Genomic DNA, 22,231 nt, shown 5'->3' with positions numbered 1-22,231 from the left:
AAATCCTCACCCTGTCAAAGGTAGGAAGTTTAATAGGAAACACTCCAAATTGGAATCCCCTGTGCTATACTCTGTACGTGAAAGCAAAATAAATCTTACCATTCAAAGGGATACAAATAAACCTTGCCTTCATCTGTGGCTTCCATCTAAATTCACACTACCTATGTGGCATGAAAAAAACCTTAGAATATATAAAGTACCAAGGATGCTGGCAGAAATAGACTCAATTCCTGTCCACCCAGGACAAATAACTTACACAGAAAAGGTACTAAAGAAAATGAACGACTTATAGTCAAAAGTAACAGAGCCAAAGAAAAGTGACAGAACATACAAGGAAGCTAGGCACTAAAAGAAATGTCTAAAAGAGTAGGCCTGAGTGTATAAGTAGAAGAAAAAACTTCAAAAGAAACAAAAGAAAACCCTTAATCCCAAAGAAGGAAAGAAATCAGGCAGGAAACCGTTAACAGTGGGACAAATTGAAAGCCATAATAAGTGAAATTAAGACATTTTAAAAGAAATACAATATAAATAGGTTAAACTCAGTTCGGGGGGGGAAATGTCAGAATAAAGAACACTTTAACTGAGAGATAGAAAAAGAGATAATATACAAATACTAATCTAAGCTGTTTTAACTAGATTAATACCAGACAAAATAAGGTTTAAACAAAAAAATGTTTCATTGAATTAAGTATCAGTACAATAGTGATAAGAGACCTGGAAGACCAAACAGTTCTAAACTTGTATATCCTAAATAACGTAGCCTCAAAATATAAAGCAAAAATTGATAGTAATCAAACATGAATGCCCAATAGACTAGGGGATTTTTAACATACTTTTCTAAATTAATAATAAATGAAGCAAACAAAGGCTGAGCACAATTAATCTTTTTCTAATGGACATATATAAAACATACATATTACTTAACAGAAGACTATATGTTCTTTTCATTCTGGAATGAAAAATCTTTGAAGATCAACCATGTGCTAGGTCATAAAGTAAACCTCAAGGATTGATACCATATAATCCATTTTTTTTTACCACAATGCAGTTATGACAGAAAGATAACTAAAAAGAATTCCAGCTATAGATATTAAAACAGCAAAACTTTTAGAAACATTGATTTAGACAGAAATTGTATTGGAAATTTGCAAACACTTAAAACTGCACAGTAATGGAAATACTAAAATAAAGTTGTGTAGTTAAAACCATATGAGAGGAAGATTCATAGCCTAAATTTTTCTATCAGAAAAGGATAGGAGGCTCAATATGAATAAGCTAAGCATTCAAGAAATAGAAAATTGAGTGTAAAAAATCCAAATAAAGGAAAAAGGAGCATAAGTCATTGATATATAAAATAAATACTCAATAAAAATGATCAGTAATAGAAAGGTTGATTTTTTTAAGTCTTATTAAAAACTGACATGTCTGCTAAGATTTTTTAAGAAAAAGGAAAAGGAGAGATCTCTAAACAAATAAAAGGGATGAAAATGAAGATATAACCACTGATGGAATAAACAGTAAATGAGAACAGGAGGTCCTGAATTTTATAGCAATAGTTTTGACACATATGAAATATATATATTATGAGAAACTATAATTTCTAAAAATTAACAGATTAAGAAATAGAAAATATGAGTAGTGCTTTAACCTCAAAATAAACTAAATCTGTAGTTTTAAGTTTTTCCCACAAAGAAAACACTAAACCTAGATAGCTCTACAGGTATGTCCTACCTACTGTTCAAAGAAGAGATTATTCTGTTTACATATGAACCCTTCTAAAAAAATAATAAAATAAAGAACAGAAGAAAGTATGATCACTAACTCATGAGATTAACAATACTGTAATGCTGAAAAACAGACAAGGGCTGGAGAATAGAGGAGACTCCTGGGGCAATCTCAGTATCACTTATAAACACAGATATAAAAATTCTAAACAAAAGGTTAGCAAAGCATATCCAGCCATGGGAAGATAATATCAGATTATATTACCCCAGGAAGGCAAGGTTCTAGGCATTCAATTTTATGGAAATAGCAGATAAGGTAGATTGTCCCAGCCCTCCTACTATATACAATGATACTAGACAAATTATACATAGACACCACACACATACACACACACACACACACACACACACACACACACATCTTCAAAGCACCAGAGAGCTAACAAGGTAGTGAAGATTCACTAGACCAACATCCAGAAAACATTGGCCTGCTTTTCCCCTGGGGGTGGGGAGGTGGGAGTTTTTGCTGACTACTAGAAAAGCAAGTGAGAGACTGAGCTCAGTTCAGTTCAGTCGCTCAGTTGTGTCCGACTCTTTGCGACCCCATGAACCACAGCACTCCAGGCCTCCCTGTCCATCACCAACTCCTGGATTCTACCCAAACCCATGTCCATTGAGTTGGTAATGCCATCCAACCATTTTATCCTCTGTCGTCCCCTTCTCCTCCTGCCCTCAATCTTTTCCAGCATCAGGGTCTTTTCAAATGAGTCAGCTCTTCGCATCAGGTGGCCCGAGTATTGGAGTTTCAGCTTCAACATCAGTCCTTCCAATGAACACCCAGGCCTGATCTCCTTTAGGATGGCAGCAGTACTTTCAAAATCTTAACAAAGCTAGGGCAACTGAAGGTCAAGTCCAGGGCCCACCAAAGTGTGTGTTTATGGAAGGAGGTGTTTGTAAACTCTTGTGCTTTGGGTTGGGCTTCATCCTAGCACAAAAGGAGAACAGTAAAATGACTAGGCCACGTTGCATTTCAACCTGCTTTCAAATCATCTCAGGCACAGAAAATGCAATAGAATTATCTAGTAATGTTAGCATCCCCAAGTGCTGGGTGGAAGCAGACATAAATCCTCTCTGAGAAAGATATAATCCTTCCTGGATTCAGATTATTTCTGCATTTCTCATGTTCAGGGAATGGCACACAATAAAAAATAATCAGGCAGGGGACTTTCCTGGTGGTCCAATGATTAAGAATCTGCCTTCCAATGTAGGAGACTCAGGTTCCATCCCTGGTCTGGGAGCTAAGATCCCACATGGTGCAAGGCAACTAAGTCCATGGGCCACAACAAGAGAGCTCAGCCAAATAAATATTAAAAACAAAAACAACTGGGGAAGGCAAATTTCATGTTGCTTTAACCAAAAAATAAATAAATAAAATAGGATCAGGAGGCCACCAGTTTGGGCTGACTGAAGAGTTCATCTGCTGGAAATCAGAAAGTTAGGCCTCATAAATCTCTCGGTGGCCCTCCCAGCAACAACCCCAAAGAAAAGCACAGATGACCTAAATGCTTTGAAAAAGACCTAGGTGGGCAGGATGTACTATAGTGTTCTTTATTCTTTGTGCATGTTCTTGGCAAATTGTCCTCACCAGTAACTAAACAAATGGGATTGCTTAGTGACGTCATACGGGATTGGGGATCAGTTCTTGAGGCGAAAGGATTGCTATTTTCAGTGGCCCTTTGTAAGAGAGATGTAAGGCACATTTAAACTGTAAAAAATAAACAGGTTCTTCTTGTTTTTATGAGACTTAGCAACATATATATATATATATATATATATATATATATATTTTAAGTTCTAACCAAAGTCTTCTGGCCACTTTTTCTCTTTCTACAGAATGAACATGTTGACTACGTAGATGTTGGCGGTGCTTATGTAGGCCCAACCCAGAATAGGATCTTACGGTTATCTAAGGAACTGGGTTTAGAAACTTACAAAGTGAATGTAAATGAGCGTCTTGTTCATTATGTCAAGGTAAGCCTGATGTTTTACTCAAGTGTTTTACTCAGTGGGGAGGCATTTTATTTGGGAAAACATTGGGTTTTGTTTTCAGTTTTTTTTTTTTTTTGTCAAAGCAATCATGAAAGTAGGTTCTCAGCTTTAAAGTAGTATTCTACCTTGCTTTCCTTCTTTTTAAAAAAGTCCTTGTGGACTCCTGCAGTCTCTGAAAGTGGGCATTCTTCAGCTTGGTCCTCTTCCACCTCACCCACTGTGGCCCTAGAAGGCCACACCCCACCTCTAGTCCAGCTGGAATAGGGGTGGAAGGCTCTCAGCTTCCTTTCTTCCCATCCCTCTGGGGCTGAGGCACCTGAAATAAACACACACACACACACACACACACACACACACAGAACCCAGGCAGCTCCTGAGGCACCTATGAGGCAATTCTAAGGCCCCAAGGAACACAACTCTTTGAGGCCACTTAAGACACGAAATGGGTCGTTCATCCTCATCCTTACCTGACATTTCTTTGCACACTTTGATCGTTTTCTCTACACCTAGCCATGACTCTTGGGAAGTCTAGCTCAGTTGTGTAATTTCCTACTGTTTAAACAAGAGATTGTTTGAACTCAAAGTGCTGCTATCCCCTCAAGGAACAGCAGCTGTTGCCCGTGTTATTCTTTCTTTCTGAAGCCAAACATGGAGCAGATGGAGTCTGAAAAAGCACCTGGAGAAATCAAGTTTCTGGTCTGATACTGCAGCCCACTTCCTGGAACTAGTGTCACCAGAGCAGGGGTCATTTACTCCTTCTAATGCCAGGATTCCCACACCACTAACCATATCACTTCTCAACAGACGCATCACCCAACCCCCAGCAATCATGTGGGTGTGCCATCTTCAGGGCCTTTCAGAGCAGGGATTTGAGGATCCTTGAATGTATGTATGGACACCAATGCCTAGTTGGTGAGGTCAGGAATCTTGGGAAACTCTGATTAGCTGCTTTGGGTTGGTTTGCAATGCTTGGGGGAGTATGGCAGACACATGAGAAAAGAAACCAGCAGCCTTTAGAAAAACTGGGTTCAGAGGTCAAGGGAGAAATGGAAAAAGTATAAAAAAAAAGTTAGACAAAGTAAATTTATGCACACTGGCTTCAATAGGCCATGATCTAAAAGGAAAAACTCCTTTGCTTCCCCACTTTGTCTTCTCTGCACGGCGTGATGTTTACCTGGACAATAACAAAGGTAAGAGTAATAGCAACTATTAAATAACATGTATTGAGCACTTTGACCTGTATTATCATATTTAATGTAGGGAGAGAAACCAAATCCTTTGTACTACTCAACTGCTAGTTAAACAGTCATCTAAATTTACTGTCTAGTCCAACTAGGACTGAAATGAGTCTGGCGATTATCTTGGAACCTGAGCAAATTTATACTCCGCTTTACAGAGGAAAACACTGAGGTTCGGTGAGGTCAAGTGACTTGACAGAAGTATAAAACTAGTAATGGTCTACCTACCCCCTGAACATACGTGCTCTTTATGAATTTTAGGATTTACTTATATTCTTAAGATGCTAAAGATTGTTCTTTTAATTTAAGACAGTCTCATCTAATGGAAATGTGGAGAATAGACATGCTGTTAGGAAATTCCCTGGCAGTCCAGTGGTTAGGACTCAGGACTTTCACTGCCATGGCCTGGGTTAGATCCCTGGTTGGGAAATAAAGATCCTACAAGCCACGTGGCACAGCCAATAAATAAATAAACACTTACCATTAAACCATCCTCTCACATACTTTAACCTGCCAAGGAGTACCTATTTTCACCCAAGGTAGACTACAAAATTAAGGTTAAAAAAAAAAAAAAAACAACTAGTGCACCAGTTAGAGGTTAATTTATTTTACCTGAATGAATGCCTTTCTGCTAGTGTTTCTGATAAATCACATCATTTCTGCAATGAGAAATACTCAGGGTAGTGGATGTTTTTAAAATGACCAGGAAACTAGAAAGTGAGGAGGCCAGATTAGGGAAAGTGCAGGAAGATATTTAACTATTCCTGGTAAGATTGATAATCAACTGTATATGCTTAGTCGCTCAGTCATGTCCAACACTTTGCAACCCCACAGACTGTAGCCTGCCAGGCTTCTCTGTCCATGAGGATTCTCCAGGCAAGAATACTGGAGTGGGTTGCCATGCCCTCCTCCAGGAGACCTTCCTGACCCAGGGATCGAACCCAGGCCTCCCGCATTGCAGGCAGATTCTTTACCGTCTGAGACACCAGGGAAGCCCAATTAATTGTATAGCAAAAAATAATTCCACTTATTTAAGAATATCTCAACTCTCAGTGTTATGTTTGCTTCTAAGGAGAAGAAAGGATTTTTCTTTCCTGCCAGCATGATCGTGCATTGGGCTAGTAATGCAAATTGTTTATGTGACACTCTACATTAGCTCTCCTCACAAGCTCAGCTTCTGTAATCTAATATAGTATATTCTTTTCAGTAAATAACACTGAAATGAAGTGGGCAAATAACTGGATCATTGCGGCTATCTAGTTAAACCAAGCCATATTCTTTATGATCCAGATTGCTCTTAAATTTTCCTAATCTGCAGCCTTCAAGAATTCCTCCATTGTTTTTTCTGTCAGCAGACTGTAGTACATTCAGTTTCCACCTACTCTAGGATGATTTTCACTATTCACCAGAGAGCTAGTCTTGACCTTAGCTAGATTGTGTTTATGGGGCAAATTTTGATTATGTGGTCCCAACCCTGAGCCTCTGAAGCACTGGGGATAGATGCTGGGTGGTGTTTTCCATCCTGTCCCTTCCCCAAGAGAACTAAGTTTATCTGCTTTAGTGGGATCTTAGTTCCTCAGTTCAGTTCAGTTCAGTCGCTCAGTCATGTCTGACTCTTTGTGACCCCATGGACTGCAGTATGCCATCACCAACTCCTGGAGTTTACTCAAACTCATGTCCATTGAGTCAGTGATGCCACCCAACCAGCTCATCCTCTGTCATCCCCTTCTCCTCCCGCCTTCCATCTTTCCCAGCATCAGGGTCTTTTCAAATGAGTCAGCTCTTTGCATCAGGTGGCCAAAGTATTGGCGTTTCAGCTTCTACATCAGTCCTTCCAGTGAATATTCAGGACTGATCTCCTTTAGGATGGACTGGTTGGATCTCCTTGCAGTCCAAGGGACTCTCAAGAGTCTCCTCCAACACTGCAGTTCAAAAGCATCAATTCTTCAGCACTCAGCTTTCTTTATAGTCCAACTCTCACATCCATATATGACTACTGGAAAAACCATAGCTTTGACTAGATGGACCTTTGTTGGCAAAGTAATGTCTCTGCTTTTTAATATGCTCTCTAGGTTGGTCATAACTTTTCTTCCAAGGAGCAAGTGTCTTAATTTTATAGCTGCAGTCACCATCTACAGTGATTTTGGAACCCAGAAAAATAGTCTGTCACTGTTTCAATTATTTCCCCATCTATTTGCCATGAAGTGATAGGACCAGGTGCATGATCTTAGTTTTCTGAATGTTGAGCTTTAAGCCAACTTTTTCATTCTCCTCTTTCACTTTCATCAAGAAACTTTAGTTCTTCACTTTCTGCCATAAGGGTAGTGTCATCTACATATCTGAGGTTATTGATATTTCTCCTGGCAATCTTGATTCCAGCTTGTACTCCATCAAGCCCATCATAGAAATGATGTACTCTGCATATAAGTTTAATAAGCAGGGTGACAATATACAGCCTTGACGTACTCCTTTTCCAATTTGGAACCAGTCTGTTGTTCCATGTCCAGTTCTAACTGTTGCTTCCTGACCTGCATACAGGTTTCTCAAGAGGCAGGTCAGGTGGTCTGGTATTCCCATCTCTGTAAGAATTTTCCAGTTTGTTGTGATCCCAACTGGGGATCAAACTCAGGCCCCCTCCCGTGGAAGCATGGAGTCTTAACCATTGGACTGACAGGGAAGTCCCTATCTACTTCATTTTTAGAAGGTTCTTATGGTTATGCTAAATTCATTCATTGTTTCAGTAAGTAGTCACTGGACAATCAGCTGTGTACCAGATATTGTTCTAGGCTGGATATAGACTGATGTATACATGATTCAGGTTCCTGCTCACATAGAGCTTGCCATTTCAAGGGAGGAAAAAAGTAAATAACAAGCAGTAAATAAGTAATATTAAGTAACATTTATGCCTGTATTCCTTATGGATCTTGCGAATAGAGTTGCTATTCTAACTCTGGTTTAGTAAATCCAAGTCTCATATCGTAGTTTCCTGATTCCTACAGTGAACAGGTTTTATATATGTTGTGAATTTGATATGGCTTTATTTGGGAGACTGTATCTGATTTGTGAAATTAACAGAAATCAATCACGTCTTTAACCTAAAAGGTGGGTTTGAGGTGGTGTCAGCTAGATACTTTAGTTTAAAATGCACTCTGTGGAACTTTTCTTTTGGAAGGTGTACAGGAAGCAGGTGGACTTGAATGTCTCTTGGACTGATTGATTGATTACTTGTATTAGTAAAGAAGATGCACCATCATTGCAGTTGTTTTATGAATTACTTTCATTGAGTTATGGAGACTTTTGGGTTAAGTTTTGCATTGCTGCATCTTGGAAAAGGAGGAAGAAATACTTTGTTTTCTTTTCTTTTGCTTTCTGTGGGTTTCTTCAGACCATAATAATGCAGGTAGGGTATCACGAGGGTAAACACTGCCAGAGATGGAGCAAGGCTTTTTGCAGGGACTGCTTTAAAGGAGACATGGATATTTTTACACATTCTCACTTTCTGCCTGCTTTTTTAATCCTCCCTAAATAAAAATACAGACTAGATAGACCACACATTTGTTTTTAGAGAATGATGTGATAAAGATTTGTTTGAAACAGTCTAGGCTTTCCTGGTAGTAACAGTTCAGCAAGCAATTTTTCTGAGTATTGGTTCTGTTCTTCCCACACATTTACTCCATGTTTCTATGCCAACGACTGAAATCAAAGGCTTTTCAGAACGTGTGTGTTCTGGAATGCTAAGTAATTTTCTTTGTTGTTGCTAAGAGGTGAATTTTGTTTTTGCCAGTAGGCTGTGTTGAAAGCAGAGGATGTGTTTTTTTTGTTAGTTCATCTTAATGCTTGCCAGATATAACTGTGACTTTGACCCTTTGCTTCTAATAAGGTGTTTCTTTTGGATCGGGGACATATATTTTTAAGCTGCTTTTAACACCTTTCCATACCAACTCACAGAAGTCTTTTCTTTTGTCTTCAAAGAAAGTTATGCTTTCACTTTCCACCCCTCTCAGTAGGAAACCCAAGGAGCCAAAAGTGTTAGGCTCTTGTAGGGATGTCGATTGTCCTGTCTGCCTCCTTTCTTTTAATCACCTGAATTCATCCCTCCTGATTCCACGCATTGATGTTGCCTTCTATCTGTAATATAAATGTATCTGTGTTGCCTCATTTGAGCTTCCCAGTGATCCTATGAGGTAGTAGCATTATTTACCCCATCTTACACATGAGAACACTGAGGCTCAGAGAGCTTAGGAGCCAAAGTGGGGCTTTCCAGGTATTGAACTCAGGTTCTGTGAGTTACATCACACCATTCCTTATTCTGTGGGCAGAGTTAACTTGTGAACCCCTTTAGTAAACTGCTCCGAGATATGACAGAAATCATCTTACCCCAACAGGCTTTGGAGTCCTCAGATGCCACTTTGGCAGCAAGGGCTCCTATGGATTCCAGGGGTTGGTGTGGAGTGGGTATGCCTAGGAGTCATATGTGGCACCATTCACCAGGGTGGCCTCATCTCTTATACCCTTAGCCATAGATCCGGTCCCCCTCTGGCCTTCGGTGAGGACTTGACTCCTGAGAAAGCCCCAGACCGCCCCAGTTAGGCTCAGCAGGCTGAAGAAGATGGATTTTGTTATTGTGTTAAAATACTAAAGCTAGAGGCCTGGGGCATGGCTTAGAATTGTTGGCTATATATTCTTTTTTATAAGTGACTTATGTAAACTTATTAGTCAAAGTATGATCCATAGGAGTACTTTATTTTATGCCATTGTACTCTGCCTGGTTTACAAAAGAAAAAGAGAGAATTTAAAGTAATTTGTATAAGTCAGAGTAGAAGATGAGAAAAGACAATTAGGTAAGGGCAGGCAAATGGTAATGGGCTTGTGTTCATGATAAGAAATTATTTTGATCATAGAAATGAAGTAATACAAAAAGGATGTTTTTCTCTAAATTCAATTATACATAGGATTTTAAAAGCAAAGAGACTAAAATATTTACATATTTTCACTCTGCTCTATCAAGTATTCAGTATAAAGAAATATAGACATAGCTTATAAGAAATTGTTGCTAGTAATTTCCATTCTTTTTTTCTTCTCTATTTTAAAAGACTTCATATACTTCTTGTGGATCATAGGGAAGCTTAATGACAAATTACCCTTAAAGCCTTGTGCTGTTTAGAAAGTTAGATCAGCGTTAACCATTTTCTCAATATACAGCAAAGTCAGATTAATTATTAGATCTTTCCCTTTCATTAATTGAAAAAAAAAAAACTGTGATAAAATAGACATAACCTAAAAGTCACCATCTTAACCTACTTAGGTGTATAATTCAGCGACATTAAGTACATTCACTTTTTATATTCCTTTCATTCATTCTCCCTGGTGGCTCAGACGGTAAAGCGTCTGCCTGGAATGCTGGAGACCTGGGTTCGATCCCTGGGTCAGGAAGATCCCCTGGAGAAGGAAATGGCAACCCACTCCAGTACTCTTGCCTGGAAAATCCCATGGACGGAGGAGCCTGGTAGGCTACCGTCCACGGGGTCGCAAAGAGTCGGACACGACTGAGCAACTTTACTTAATTCACTACAGAAATCATTTTTCTAGCCATTCATTGAGAAGTAGTCTAGAATCACCCACCCGCCTTGGACTGGCCTTCACTGGCAGCATAGAAAAGGCAATAGGTCACACACAAAGCTTTTCTCTCACTGAGGCTGTGGGACTTTTCAATTACCTCTTCAAATGGAACTCTGGCATTTTGGTTAATGGCCTAAAGAACTTGTGAATAGAATGACACATTACAAAAGCAGCTCCCTCAAGAGAAACTGTGCTAGTCTCCATGATTACCCAACTCCAGTTTCCAGCTAGAGATCTCCCCCTGCCTCCCCACACCTTGCTTTCTACTTCATCCCTCAGTAGCCCCTATTCCCACCCTAGAGCACACATCCAAGCATCCCAACCAAAAGGCTTAATCATTCAGTTCAGTTCAGTTGCTCAGTCGTGTCCGACTCTTTGCAGCCCCAAGGTGCTGGATTTTTTAACTTTTTTTTTAAATCTTGTCCATTCTGAGCCTTCTGAAGAAGGGAAAGTTCTCTTGTCCCACTGGCCCAGCCAGAAAGTCTTTTCTGTCATTGCCCTGTCTTGCCACTTAACAGGATCAATAGCCCTCTGTCTCAGGTGTGGACTCCAAGCCTTTTCACTTGTATATCAAACTCAGTGAACAAATACCTTTCGAAAACCTAGTGGATCTCAGTAAGTGACAGTTATCCTCACTTTAGAGATAGGAGAAAGGTGTAAGAACGTTAATGTCAGTTCATGTGCCCCATGTACAATGAGGCCAAACAAACTGAAAGGTTGGAGTGTGGAGCAGAGAAAGGTTTTATTGCAAAGACTTGCAATGAGCCAGGTGGGCTCATGCCCTAAAAACCCCTGAGCTCCCTGAAGGGTTTTGTCAAAGCACTTTTAAAAGCCAGGTGAGGAAGGGGGAGTCACCGGGTCTGTGACCAGTTTGTGCACAGTTCTCTGGCTGATGGTGAAGTAGCAGGGTGGTGTCACAGGGGTTAACATTATTAGTCCTTAGGCTACAGAAGGCCTGGGGCTATATGCTTCTGGTGCTCAAGCAGTTAACATCTTCCATTGTTGGAGAGGGTGTGTCACTAAGTTGTGTCCGATTCTTTGCAACCCCATGGACTGTAGCCAGCCAGACTCCTCTGTCCATGGAATTTTCCAGGCAAAAATACTGTAGCGGGTTGCCATTTCCCACTCTAAGAAAGGGGAAAGTTTTTAGCATCTGTAAAACAACTCAGGAAATGTGCATCAAGTACTATTATCTAGGTACTTCAGAGAGGAGCTAAAGCAGAGGATATGGGGGAAGGCCTGTCTCAGGAAGGCCCCATAGCATCTTGTTCAGTTATAGAAATGCAAGTATTTGGTTCCAGGTCCTACAAGAAGTGAATGAGAGACAAACAGACAGATAGGCAGATGTGAAAGCCTAGTTGATAATTACTCTTAGTAAACACAGAACTTGGAACTGAAAAACAACAAATAATGAAAATAATGTTGATACTTTATATTTGAATGGTCCAGTATTGTTTTCATAGCACTTGATTGTATTTTTTGCCTTGTGATTGGATTTGGTGCAACTGGAAGAAGAAAATTCTAGGTGGGATCACAGAAAATTTGAGTGTTAATTATTGTTAAATGTAATGAATACTTTGCTCGCAAAAGCTGTTGAGCCGGGTCCTCTTCATTTCAAAGACTTTGCTTATGTCAGATTTTTCAAACAAAGAGAACAATTACCAAACTATTAGTACATTTGCTTTCATTCCCATAGCTCTCATGTAATTTGTCAGACTCAGATGATACACAGTGAACCTCAGGCTGAGATTTAATTTTGTGTGTTTGCCAAAGTACCCAGTGGCCTAGTTTCCACAGCCATATCCAGCAGATAAACGGCTCTGAAAAAAAAACATCAGGCTTTAGAGACATGGTAGGAAATCACCATCAGCTCACACTTCCTGACCAGCAGCAGGTGATAAAGTAGACCCTGGGGCCTAGCCGTGGGTGCAGTCACTCACTAATCCACATAATTGTTTGGGCACCCACCCGAGAAGTCCTGAATATCTGCGATTTTCCCCCAATTAGTAGATTTAAAAAAAAAATACTTTTCTGATGTCCAAATGTTGGAGAGATTGTGCTAGGAATCTGATGGTTTCTGGTCCACCCTCCCTCCCACTACAAGCCCTCATCACATCTCTACCAGCCTGAGTGCAGGAGCCATCACAGACGAAACTCCATCCAGTACAGGGACAGGGCTGCCTCTGCACGGTCACTGGGATACACAAAGTGAAAGCTCTCAACAGCCTATCTGGCAGCCTGTCTGCTTTGCCCTTGACCTTCTCAACCTGCTCTGCTGTACTTTCTGTCTGTACTGCCCTGTTCCCAGTGGAGCAGAGACCCAGACCTGAGACTCAACACAGAGCCCTTGCAGTTTTAGCTAGATGTACAAGTGACTTTGTTGCAGGAAGGAGGACCCCTTCCAGGGCTCAAGAGTGGGCTCCTGTCTCACACTTGGAAATGAATTGTCCGAGGACACACATGGTCACAAAGAGAGAGACTATTGGGAAGGGGCGCCCAGGCGGAGAATGGCAGGGAGTCTGGGAGAACCTCTCTGCCACATCGCTCGAAATCTTGGGTTTTATGGTGATGGGATTCGTTTCTGGGTTGTCCCTGACCAATCATTCTGACTCAGGGTCCTTCCTGGTGGCACACGCATTGCTCAGCCAAGGTGGATTCCAGAGAGGAGGATTCTGGAAGGTTGGTAGGACATATGGACTGGAGTCTCGTCCTTGCTTTTGACCTTTCCCAATTCTTCCAGTTGTTGGTAGCTTCTTAGTTTCTCATTCCTTACCAGGACCTCCTATTGTAAGATGCCTCCTGAATGTGCTTACTGTCAGGCCTGGCCAAGGCAGGAGGTTTCAGTTAGTGGTTCCCCTAACAACTTCATCTGACTTCTGTTTGACTCAGTGTTGTGGAACTATGTGCCTTTTGTCCAGCAGAGGTATGCATAAGAATTTATTCCCATTTGTAGCATTTGGAAAATAAATATTCTATTTATTTTGGGTTTTCTTTCTAGCCTGTGTTTTCCTGTGTTCTCTCAGGCCCCTACCAGTGACAGCCAGCATATGAAGAAAGCATGCCTAAGGGAATATTTTCCAAGCAATTTTATTTCCAAAAATGCTTTGCAAAAGAAGGAGTTTGTTGGTTGGATAAATTTTGAAAGTGCTCCATATTCTAAGCCTGTCTTTGAGAGCCAACATGTCCATTAGCAAATTAGAAGTATTGTGAGGTCTAGCAGTTTTTTTTTAGGCTGTTTAACTATAAGTCAGCATTCTCCAGATTTATGGCCATGGAACTCATTTTCGTATAGCATACAGAAAGATCAGAGTGAGAAATGCTAACGTAAATGTGTTTAGAGATTTAGGTTCCCTAAGAAAGTGAGTCTTTCATCTTTCTCCTCTCTTTGGCATCTTACACATATTGAATTCTAGTAACTTTGATGGTAATTTACTAGATTTGGTAATTACTGCCAATGGTAATATTGATTATGGTTATTTTTAAAAAGCTATGCATGTGAATTGATAAGGAAAAATCAGTGCCAAATTGGCATTCATTTGAAGCTCTTGTCTGAGTTGGGAAAAGAGGGGGTCATTTGCATAAAAAGAGAGTGGATCCTTTCTGGGGACTAGGGGAACTAAATGTGATAGGAGATGGGATATAAAAAAGCAAGATCTCCAGTCTTCCTCTTATTCCTTCATTTAACAAGCATTTCTTAGAACCTTGGTATTTATAATACAAGACAATGTAGGAAATGAGGCATAATCCTTCTCAGGTGTGTTGAGACTAGTCCAGAAGGTAAGACATGTACTTAACTCAGTTTAATACATTGTAGGGAATGGCAAAGGGCTTTGAACAAGTGAATAAAGTGCTCTAGTGCATTCAGAGGAAGCTAAAGTGGTTTCTGATCCAGGCAGCTAGGTGAGATCTTTGGGACCATGTCCCTCTCAGATCAGTATTCACTCATGCCTACAATCTCTAGGCATGGAAGCACATCCTAATAGGTTCTCAGTGGAGGGTCCAGTTTAGTGGCTTTGCAGGTCCAATCTTTCCGACATGGAGACTGGGACACAGAACTGGGGGCCAGGGGAGTCTGGACCAAAAGCATGGAGACATGAACTCTGGTTCCGCCACTGCCAGGTACCAGCTGAGTTTAAACAAATTAGAGACACACACATACACACAGGCATATCTCAGAGATACTATAGGTTCGGTTCTAGAACCACTGCAATGAAGCAAAAATATCACAATAAAGTGAGCCACACAACTTTGTTTCTCATTACATGTAAGAGTTATATTTACACTATACTATTAAGTGTGTAAGAGCATTATAGGACTTCCCTGGTGGCTCAGATGGTAAAGAATCCACCTGCAATGCAGGAGACCTGGGTTCGATCTCTGGGTCAGGAATATCCCCTGAAGGACAGCATGGCAACCCACTCCAGTATTCTTGCCTGGAGAATCCCATGGACAGAGGAGTCTGGTGGGCTACAGTTCATAGGGTTGCAAAGGGTTGGTCACAGTTGAAGCAACTTAGCATGCATGCATGCATGCCTAAATGAATAAGAAGAATTTTACACAAACACTATAATGTGATAAGACCTAAGTTTTAGTGAATATTAGAATGACCTGTGGGATTTGTTCAAAATATAGATTGCCTGCCCACACACCCTTGATTAATAGGCCTGATGGCAGGATCCCTGTAATCTGTACCCTGAGTTATTCTGAGGCAACTTCTGCTATCAATCCAGAAATCCTGCAAATGGAAAGGGTTGAATTCTGGAAAAGTTTATGATGTTCATTCACATGTGTATTACTCTACAGCAGGGTTTCTCAACCAGGACATTACTGACTTTTGGAACTGGATAACTCTTTGTTGTAATGGGGCTGTTCTGTGCATTGTAGGCTATCAAGCAGCAACCCCCAACCAATTATGACTACTAAAACTGTCTCCAGACATTGCCACATATAACCTATGTTACATGACCATAGTCAATTCTGGTTAAGAAGCACTCCTCAACAGGGACCAAAGCCCCAGGAGTCAGACTAGAGACAGTGATACTGATCTTTCTAGATCAAATCTGTTAACAGTGAAGAGCACCTTTCTCTAAAAACTTGAGGCCTCAGAGAAAACATTCTCAAAAGGGTCTGTCTACCTGTCCTCTAATGTCTCAGCTATCCCACTCAAGTACTAGACACACCAAACACTAATAATGAGCTTATGTAGACTTTGGTATAAGACACATTTCCCCTATACACTTTCTACTGGAGTGTGTATCACTCAAAATATCCCAAAGATCTCAATATAGCACTTTACCAGCCTCCGTAGATAGAACCTGAAGTGTAGGCTGAGTTATAGAAGGGAAGGAAATAAATGCCAATAAAGGGTTAATGAGTTGTTACAGCCGTGGGCAACTGAGGCTCAGTTCCCCTTAGTTCTACCTGAGAAATTATGTGGACTATGCCAAAGAATTGCCCCCACCAAGAGCAGAGAAGCTAAAAAAAAAAAAAAAAAAAGAACAGAGAAGCTGAGAACATTTATCCATGTTCCTCATTGGCTGGAGTTGCCCTTATGTCCCATGGTGGATGTTGACCGTTGAACATCTGTTGCAGAGTAAGCTTCAATAATCAGGTAAAATATGATCCATCCTTAGAATATCAGCCTCATCAGTCAAGTTTCAGTGAGATAAGCAAAATGACTAATGGATTTATTATAGGGACTTGGCCTTACCTAACTGTGGGGAAATAAGTCTTTGCATCTGATGCTGGAGTTTGAAGGGTGGGCAGTCAGGAAGGGAAGATAGACGTATGATGGGGGAAAGCAAGAACAAGCTGGAACCCACAAGTGTGAGCTGGAGTCCAGATTAGTCTTTGTTGCCTCTGATCTTGACACTATGGGTGTCTTGCAGAAGCCAGGATTCTTCATCATAGAGCTAAATACATATACCTGGCCTAAGAATTGGAGAAAGTGAAGGAGGATCCCAGAAGGGAGGAATAGTTGCAGGCCCTCATGCCATGAAAATCAGCAGCAATATGTGTGACCCCCAAAAGGAGTGGCTGCTTCACTTTTACTCTCTAGATTTCCCATAAGAATCTTTCTTGTGACCTATCCTAACCAGAAATACATAGGAAAGAAAACTCAGAAATCCAATTCGGCCTGAACAAGTTGACAGAGTACAAAGCCATTATATTATCTCTTTCCTCTATCACTTGCTCAGTGAGCCCACATACAAAATGGCATCCATGGCATCAAGGATGGAGACAATGTATGGGCTCAACAATATGACCTTCCACTCACCAAGACAGATTTGATTTTGGCTATCATTAGTCATTAAGGAAATGTAAGTCCGAACCACAATGAGATACCACTTTGCATCCACCAGGGTGACTATAATCAGAGAGACAGACAATAACAAGTGTTGGCAAGGATATGGAGATATTGGAACCTTCATACATTGCTGGTGGGAATGTAAGTTGGTGGCAGCTGCTTTGCGAAATACTTTGACAGTTCTTCAAAATGGAGTGGGAGAAAATTGAGAGTGACTTTTAATGAATAAGGGTTTCTTCTTGGGTTGATGAAAGTGTTCTAAAATTAGCTGTGGTGATGGTTTCACAACTCTGAATATACTAAAAAGCATTGAATTGTGCACTTTGAATGGATGGATTGTAGAGTATGTGACTGATACCTTAGTAAAACTGTGAAAGAAAAACAGCCACTTATCTTCATACTGTAATATTTTCATCTTTTTTCTAACTTCCTGGCTCTCTTGAGTTAATAGCATTTGCGAAAGAGGAAAAGTATTTTTTCAATGCCTTGTCAGTTATCTTTACTTACCCAAGAACCTCCAGAAGAACTCGTATTATTTCTATATTAATTGCTTTATTTGTAATGTTTGTATAACCTAGAGTCCCTTGGGAAAGATGGCATAACTATGCATTTGAAACCTTTTATTCTTGATGTTATGGTATCATTTATACCTGAGTTTAATGGTTCTCTTTTTCCAGGGATGAGATTGCACAACTCAAGTGCCCATTGTGTTAGCTATACAAGTCCTGAGAGAGGGGACTGAGCATAAGATGAAAATGAGGTCATGAATTTAAGAATGTGCTGCTAGCCCTTGAAGTTGTATAAGAGGTAGAGGGAGCAGAGGCATGAAAAATGCAAGCCATAATGCTGTGCAAATGAAATAATAACAAATCCAGATGATGAATGAGTTCCCCAGGGAAATGGATGGGCCAAGGAAGGCTGACGATTAGACCTTGGGAGAGTCAGTAGATCAGAGAAGAGAGGGTCTTACAAAGAAGAGCAGAGGAAACAGATGGCCACTTGGGAGAACCAGTACATTAAGATAAGATATGGGAATTCCCTGGCAGTCTGGTGGATAGGATTCCACACTTTCACTGGGGAAGACCTGGGTTCAATCCCTGATCCTTGGGGAATTAAGATCCCATAAACCTCGTGGCATGGCCAAAAAAAGGGGGAGGGGGAAGATAGGATAGATGTTTCCTTGTAAATTATGATGGCTTTTTCTTGGTGAAGTAGCACTATGTATAATGTTTGAAAAGAGTTTTGCTACCCGCATATGGAAAGAGGTAAAAAAATGATTTTTTAAACTACTAATACAACACGATCCTATTTAATGGGTCTCTTTTTAGATAATTTCTTTATTTTAAGCATTATTATTAACTATAGAAAATTAAACCACCAAAAGATTTCTCATACAGGCTGGTCACAAAACAGTGAGACTAGAAAGGTGCCAGGGAATTCATATGGGTTGCACAGACATGTTCCTAAATCTATCCAGAACATATCTGCTTATTTTCAATATGATTAATGAAAAATATTTGTCACCTTCCCTCAGTCGCCTATGATACTCTTTAATAACACTAATTCCCTTCTGTTCAACTAAATATTAAAAGTACAGAGCTGAAACTCACCACCATGCCAGTTGGTAAATGCTACTTTCTGGCTTATTTTACAGGACCAACAATAAAGCTGTTGGGCTTCCCTGATAGCTCAGTTGGTAAAGAATCTGCCTGCAATGCAGGAGACCCCAGTTCGATTCCTGGATCAGGAAGATCCCCTGGAGAAGGGATAAGCTACCCACTCCAGTATTCTTGGGCTTCCCTTGTGGCTCAGCTGGTAAAGAATCAGCCTGCAGTGCAGGAGACCTGGGTTCAATCCCTGAGTTGGGGAGATCCCCTGGAAAAGGGAAAGGCATTCCAGTATTCTGGCCTAGAAAATTCCACAGACTGTGTAGTCCATGGGGTTGTGAAGAGTCGGACACGACTGAGTGACTTTCATTTTCACTTTTCTTTCAACAATAAAGAATGATGTGGGAGCCATCAACTGTCCTCCTCTCTTATTTTTGAGCTTTATGTAAATTGACTCAAACTCTATGTATTCTTTGACTTTCTTCTTTGACCAGCATATTTTTTAAATTGTTTTTGGCCATGCTTCATGACTTGTGGGATCTTAGTTCCCCAGCTAGGGATCGAACCAGGACCCTGGCACTGAGAGCTCCAAGTCCTAACCAATGGACCACCTGGGAATCCCCTCACTGATATATTTTAAAGTTACATCCATGTTGATTGGTGTTGTTCATAGTTTATTCATTTTTACTGCTCCAGAATGGACATTCATGTGTGTCTTAGTCTGTCTATCTAAAGCTCAAAAATAGGCAAAACCAAACAATGTATTATGCAGGTATGTATACAAGGGAGATGGAAGAAAAGGAATGTTAGACACAAAATTCACTACAGTGGCTCCCTCTTGTACAGAGGAGACTGGATGTGATTGGGGAGAAACATATGGTATACGTCTAAATTTCTGGTGCCGTCATGCTTCTCAAATTGGATGGGGTGCATGTGGTTGTTCATTTCTATTATTTCTCTTTAACCTATCAATTTTTTAATCATATATAGCATATTTCGTAGTAAAAATTTAATAGCATTAAATAGCTTGCTCAGTAACATTGATGTGTTAAGAACGCCCTCCCCCTGCCTTAATTGGGCGAGCATCCAAAAACTTAAAAAAAAAAAGCTACAACAAACTATCCTCTCCTGGCAACAGTCTCCCTTTATTATGAACATTGGTAGAGTGAAGATGTGGTTTCTCAAGGAGACTTAAGTATTTGGGGCACAATTCCAGGGACATTGCGTTCTACTTGACATCAACAACTCTGGCTGTGTCAAAGACACAGAGATTACAGGCCACTTAGAAAGGGTACAAAGGTTTCAGAGTATAGGCACAAAATTAACTTTACTTTTACCCAAGATTTTTTAAAAAATTTTTGCTTTAGCCATGCTATTTGGAAAATGAGAGATCCTGTCTCACATTCTTAGGTTATAAAGGCATTTCTTGCTGAGAAGTGGTTTAAGATTGAGAAACACCTGACACTTTGGGGAGAAAACTATAGAATCATCTGCCAATGAAGGAGACATAAGAGATGGGAATTCAATCCCTGGGTTGGGAAGATCCCCTGGAGGAGGACATGGCATCCCACTCCAGTATTCTTGCCTGGCAAATCCTCATGGACAGAGAAGCCTGGCGGGCTACAGTCCATGGGCTCACAAAGAGTCAGATATGACTGAAGTGACTTAGCACGCACACATGCATAGAATCACATTTAAGATAACGTGAAGGTGCATTCCCAAACATTTTTCACCCAGTTAAGAGCCATCTCCAGGCCCTCCCACTGCCCTGTTTTAGCGATTTACCCAGGCAGAAAGTAGTCTTGAATTGTCTAGTTTAGAAGCAGGCCATGGAGGAAATAAGCCTTCAGGGACTGGTGAGAAAGGAAGAGGTACGTGACTGTTTCCACATACATACATTTCTTCAGCACATTGAGATTTTCTGTGAAATAAGAACAAAGAAGCCAAACACTGCTAAGAGAGAAACTCATGAACACCTTTTATCAACTTAGTACCTCTGTCAACAGGATAAAAATTAACATCATGGCGGGCCTCTATGATCTCCTTTTAAAATATTTCATGACTCCCATTTCTAAAAAAAGATGGCCAGGCTAGACCCTTCTTGCTCACTGAATGCTTCATCTCTCCTGCCACCTCTCTTTGTTGTTCAAAGCTCACACCACAGGGTCTTTAGAACCTTGGGTGAAATCCTATTCTGGTTGGTATCATACTTATCATATTTATTTATCATACTTAATGTCCCCTGATGATTAGGCATATTTAAGGATTTTCAGTGAAACTAGGCTATGCCATGTGGGGCCACCCAAGATGGATGGGTCATGGTGGAGAGGTCTGACAGAATGTGGTCCACGGGAGAAGGGAATGACAAACCACTTCAGTATTCTTGCCTTGAGAACCCCATGAAGAGTATGAAAAGGCGAAAAGATAGAACACTGAAAGAGGAACTCCCCAGGTCGGTAGGTGCCCAGTATGCTACTGGAGACCAGTGGAGAAATAACTCCAGAATGAATGAAGGGATGGAGCCAAAGGAAAAACAATACCCAGCTGTGGATGTGACTGGTGATAGAAGCAAGGTCTGATGCTGTAAAGAGCAATATTGCATAGGATCCTGGAATGTTAGGTCCATGAATCAAGGCAAATTGGAAGTGGCCCAACAGGAGATGGCAAGAGTGAATGTCGACATTCTAGGAATCAGCAAACTAAAATGGACTGGAATGGGTGAATTTAACTCAGATGACCATTATATCTACTACTGTGAGCAGGAATCCCTTAGAAGAAATGGAGTAGCCATCATGGTCAACAAGAGTCCGAAATGCAGTACTTGGATGCAATCTCAAAAATGACAGATTAATCTTTCTTCGTTTCCAAGGCAAACCATTCAATATCACGGTAATCCAAGTCTATGCCCCGACCAGTAATGCTGAAGAAGCTGAAGTTGGATGGTTCTATGAAGACCTGTGAGACCTTCTAGAACTAATACCCAAAAAAGATGTCCTTTTCATTATAGGGGACTGGAATGTGAAAGTAGGGAGTCAAGAAACACCTGGAGAAACAGGCAAATTTGGCCTTGGAGTACAGAATGAAGCAGGGCAAAGGCTAGTAGAGTTTTGCCAAGATAACGCACTGGTCATAACAAACACTCTCTTCCAACAACACAAGAGAAGACTCTACACATGGACATCACCAGATGGCCAACACTGAAATCAGATTGATTATATTCTTTGCAGCCAAAGATGGAGAAGCTCTATATATTCAGCAAAAACAAGACCTGGAGCTGACTGTGGCTCAGATCATGAACTCCTTATTGCCAAATTCAGACTTAAACTGAAGAAAGTAAGGAAAACCACTAGACCATTCGGGTATGACCTAAATCAAATCCCTTATGAATATACAGTGGAAGTGAGAAAGTAGATTTAAGGGGCTAGATCTGATAAACAGAGTGCCTGATGAACTATGGACGGAGGTTCGTGACATTGTACAGGAGACAGGGATCAAGACCATTCCCATGGAAAAGAAATGCAAAAAGGCAAAATGGTTGTCTGAGGAGGACTTACAAATAGCTATGAAAAGAAGAGAAGCAAAAAGCAAAGGAGAAAAGGAAAGATATTCCCATTTGAATGCAGAGTTCCAAAGAATAGCCAGGAGAGATAAGAAAGCCTTCCTCAGTGATCAATGCAAAGAAATAGA

At 40.6% G+C, this 22,231-nt stretch overlaps 1 protein-coding gene across 1 annotated transcript in view; it reads left to right on the top strand.

Moving 5' to 3' along the window:
- The window catches only part of MAOA (monoamine oxidase A), a 79,555-nt gene that overhangs the window by 22,737 nt on the left and 34,587 nt on the right, over window positions 1–22,231 (top strand). The window contains exon 3 of the mRNA XM_043458589.1: window positions 3,618–3,755. Coding sequence (XP_043314524.1) covers window positions 3,618–3,755 — 138 coding nt within the window. The remainder of the gene's footprint in view (window positions 1–3,617; window positions 3,756–22,231) is intronic.

The sequence above is a fragment of the Cervus canadensis genome, chromosome X (genome assembly GCF_019320065.1).
Source record: "Cervus canadensis isolate Bull #8, Minnesota chromosome X, ASM1932006v1, whole genome shotgun sequence".
NCBI lineage: Eukaryota > Metazoa > Chordata > Mammalia > Artiodactyla > Cervidae > Cervus > Cervus canadensis.
This window is presented reverse-complemented; position numbering and strand designations above follow the sequence as displayed.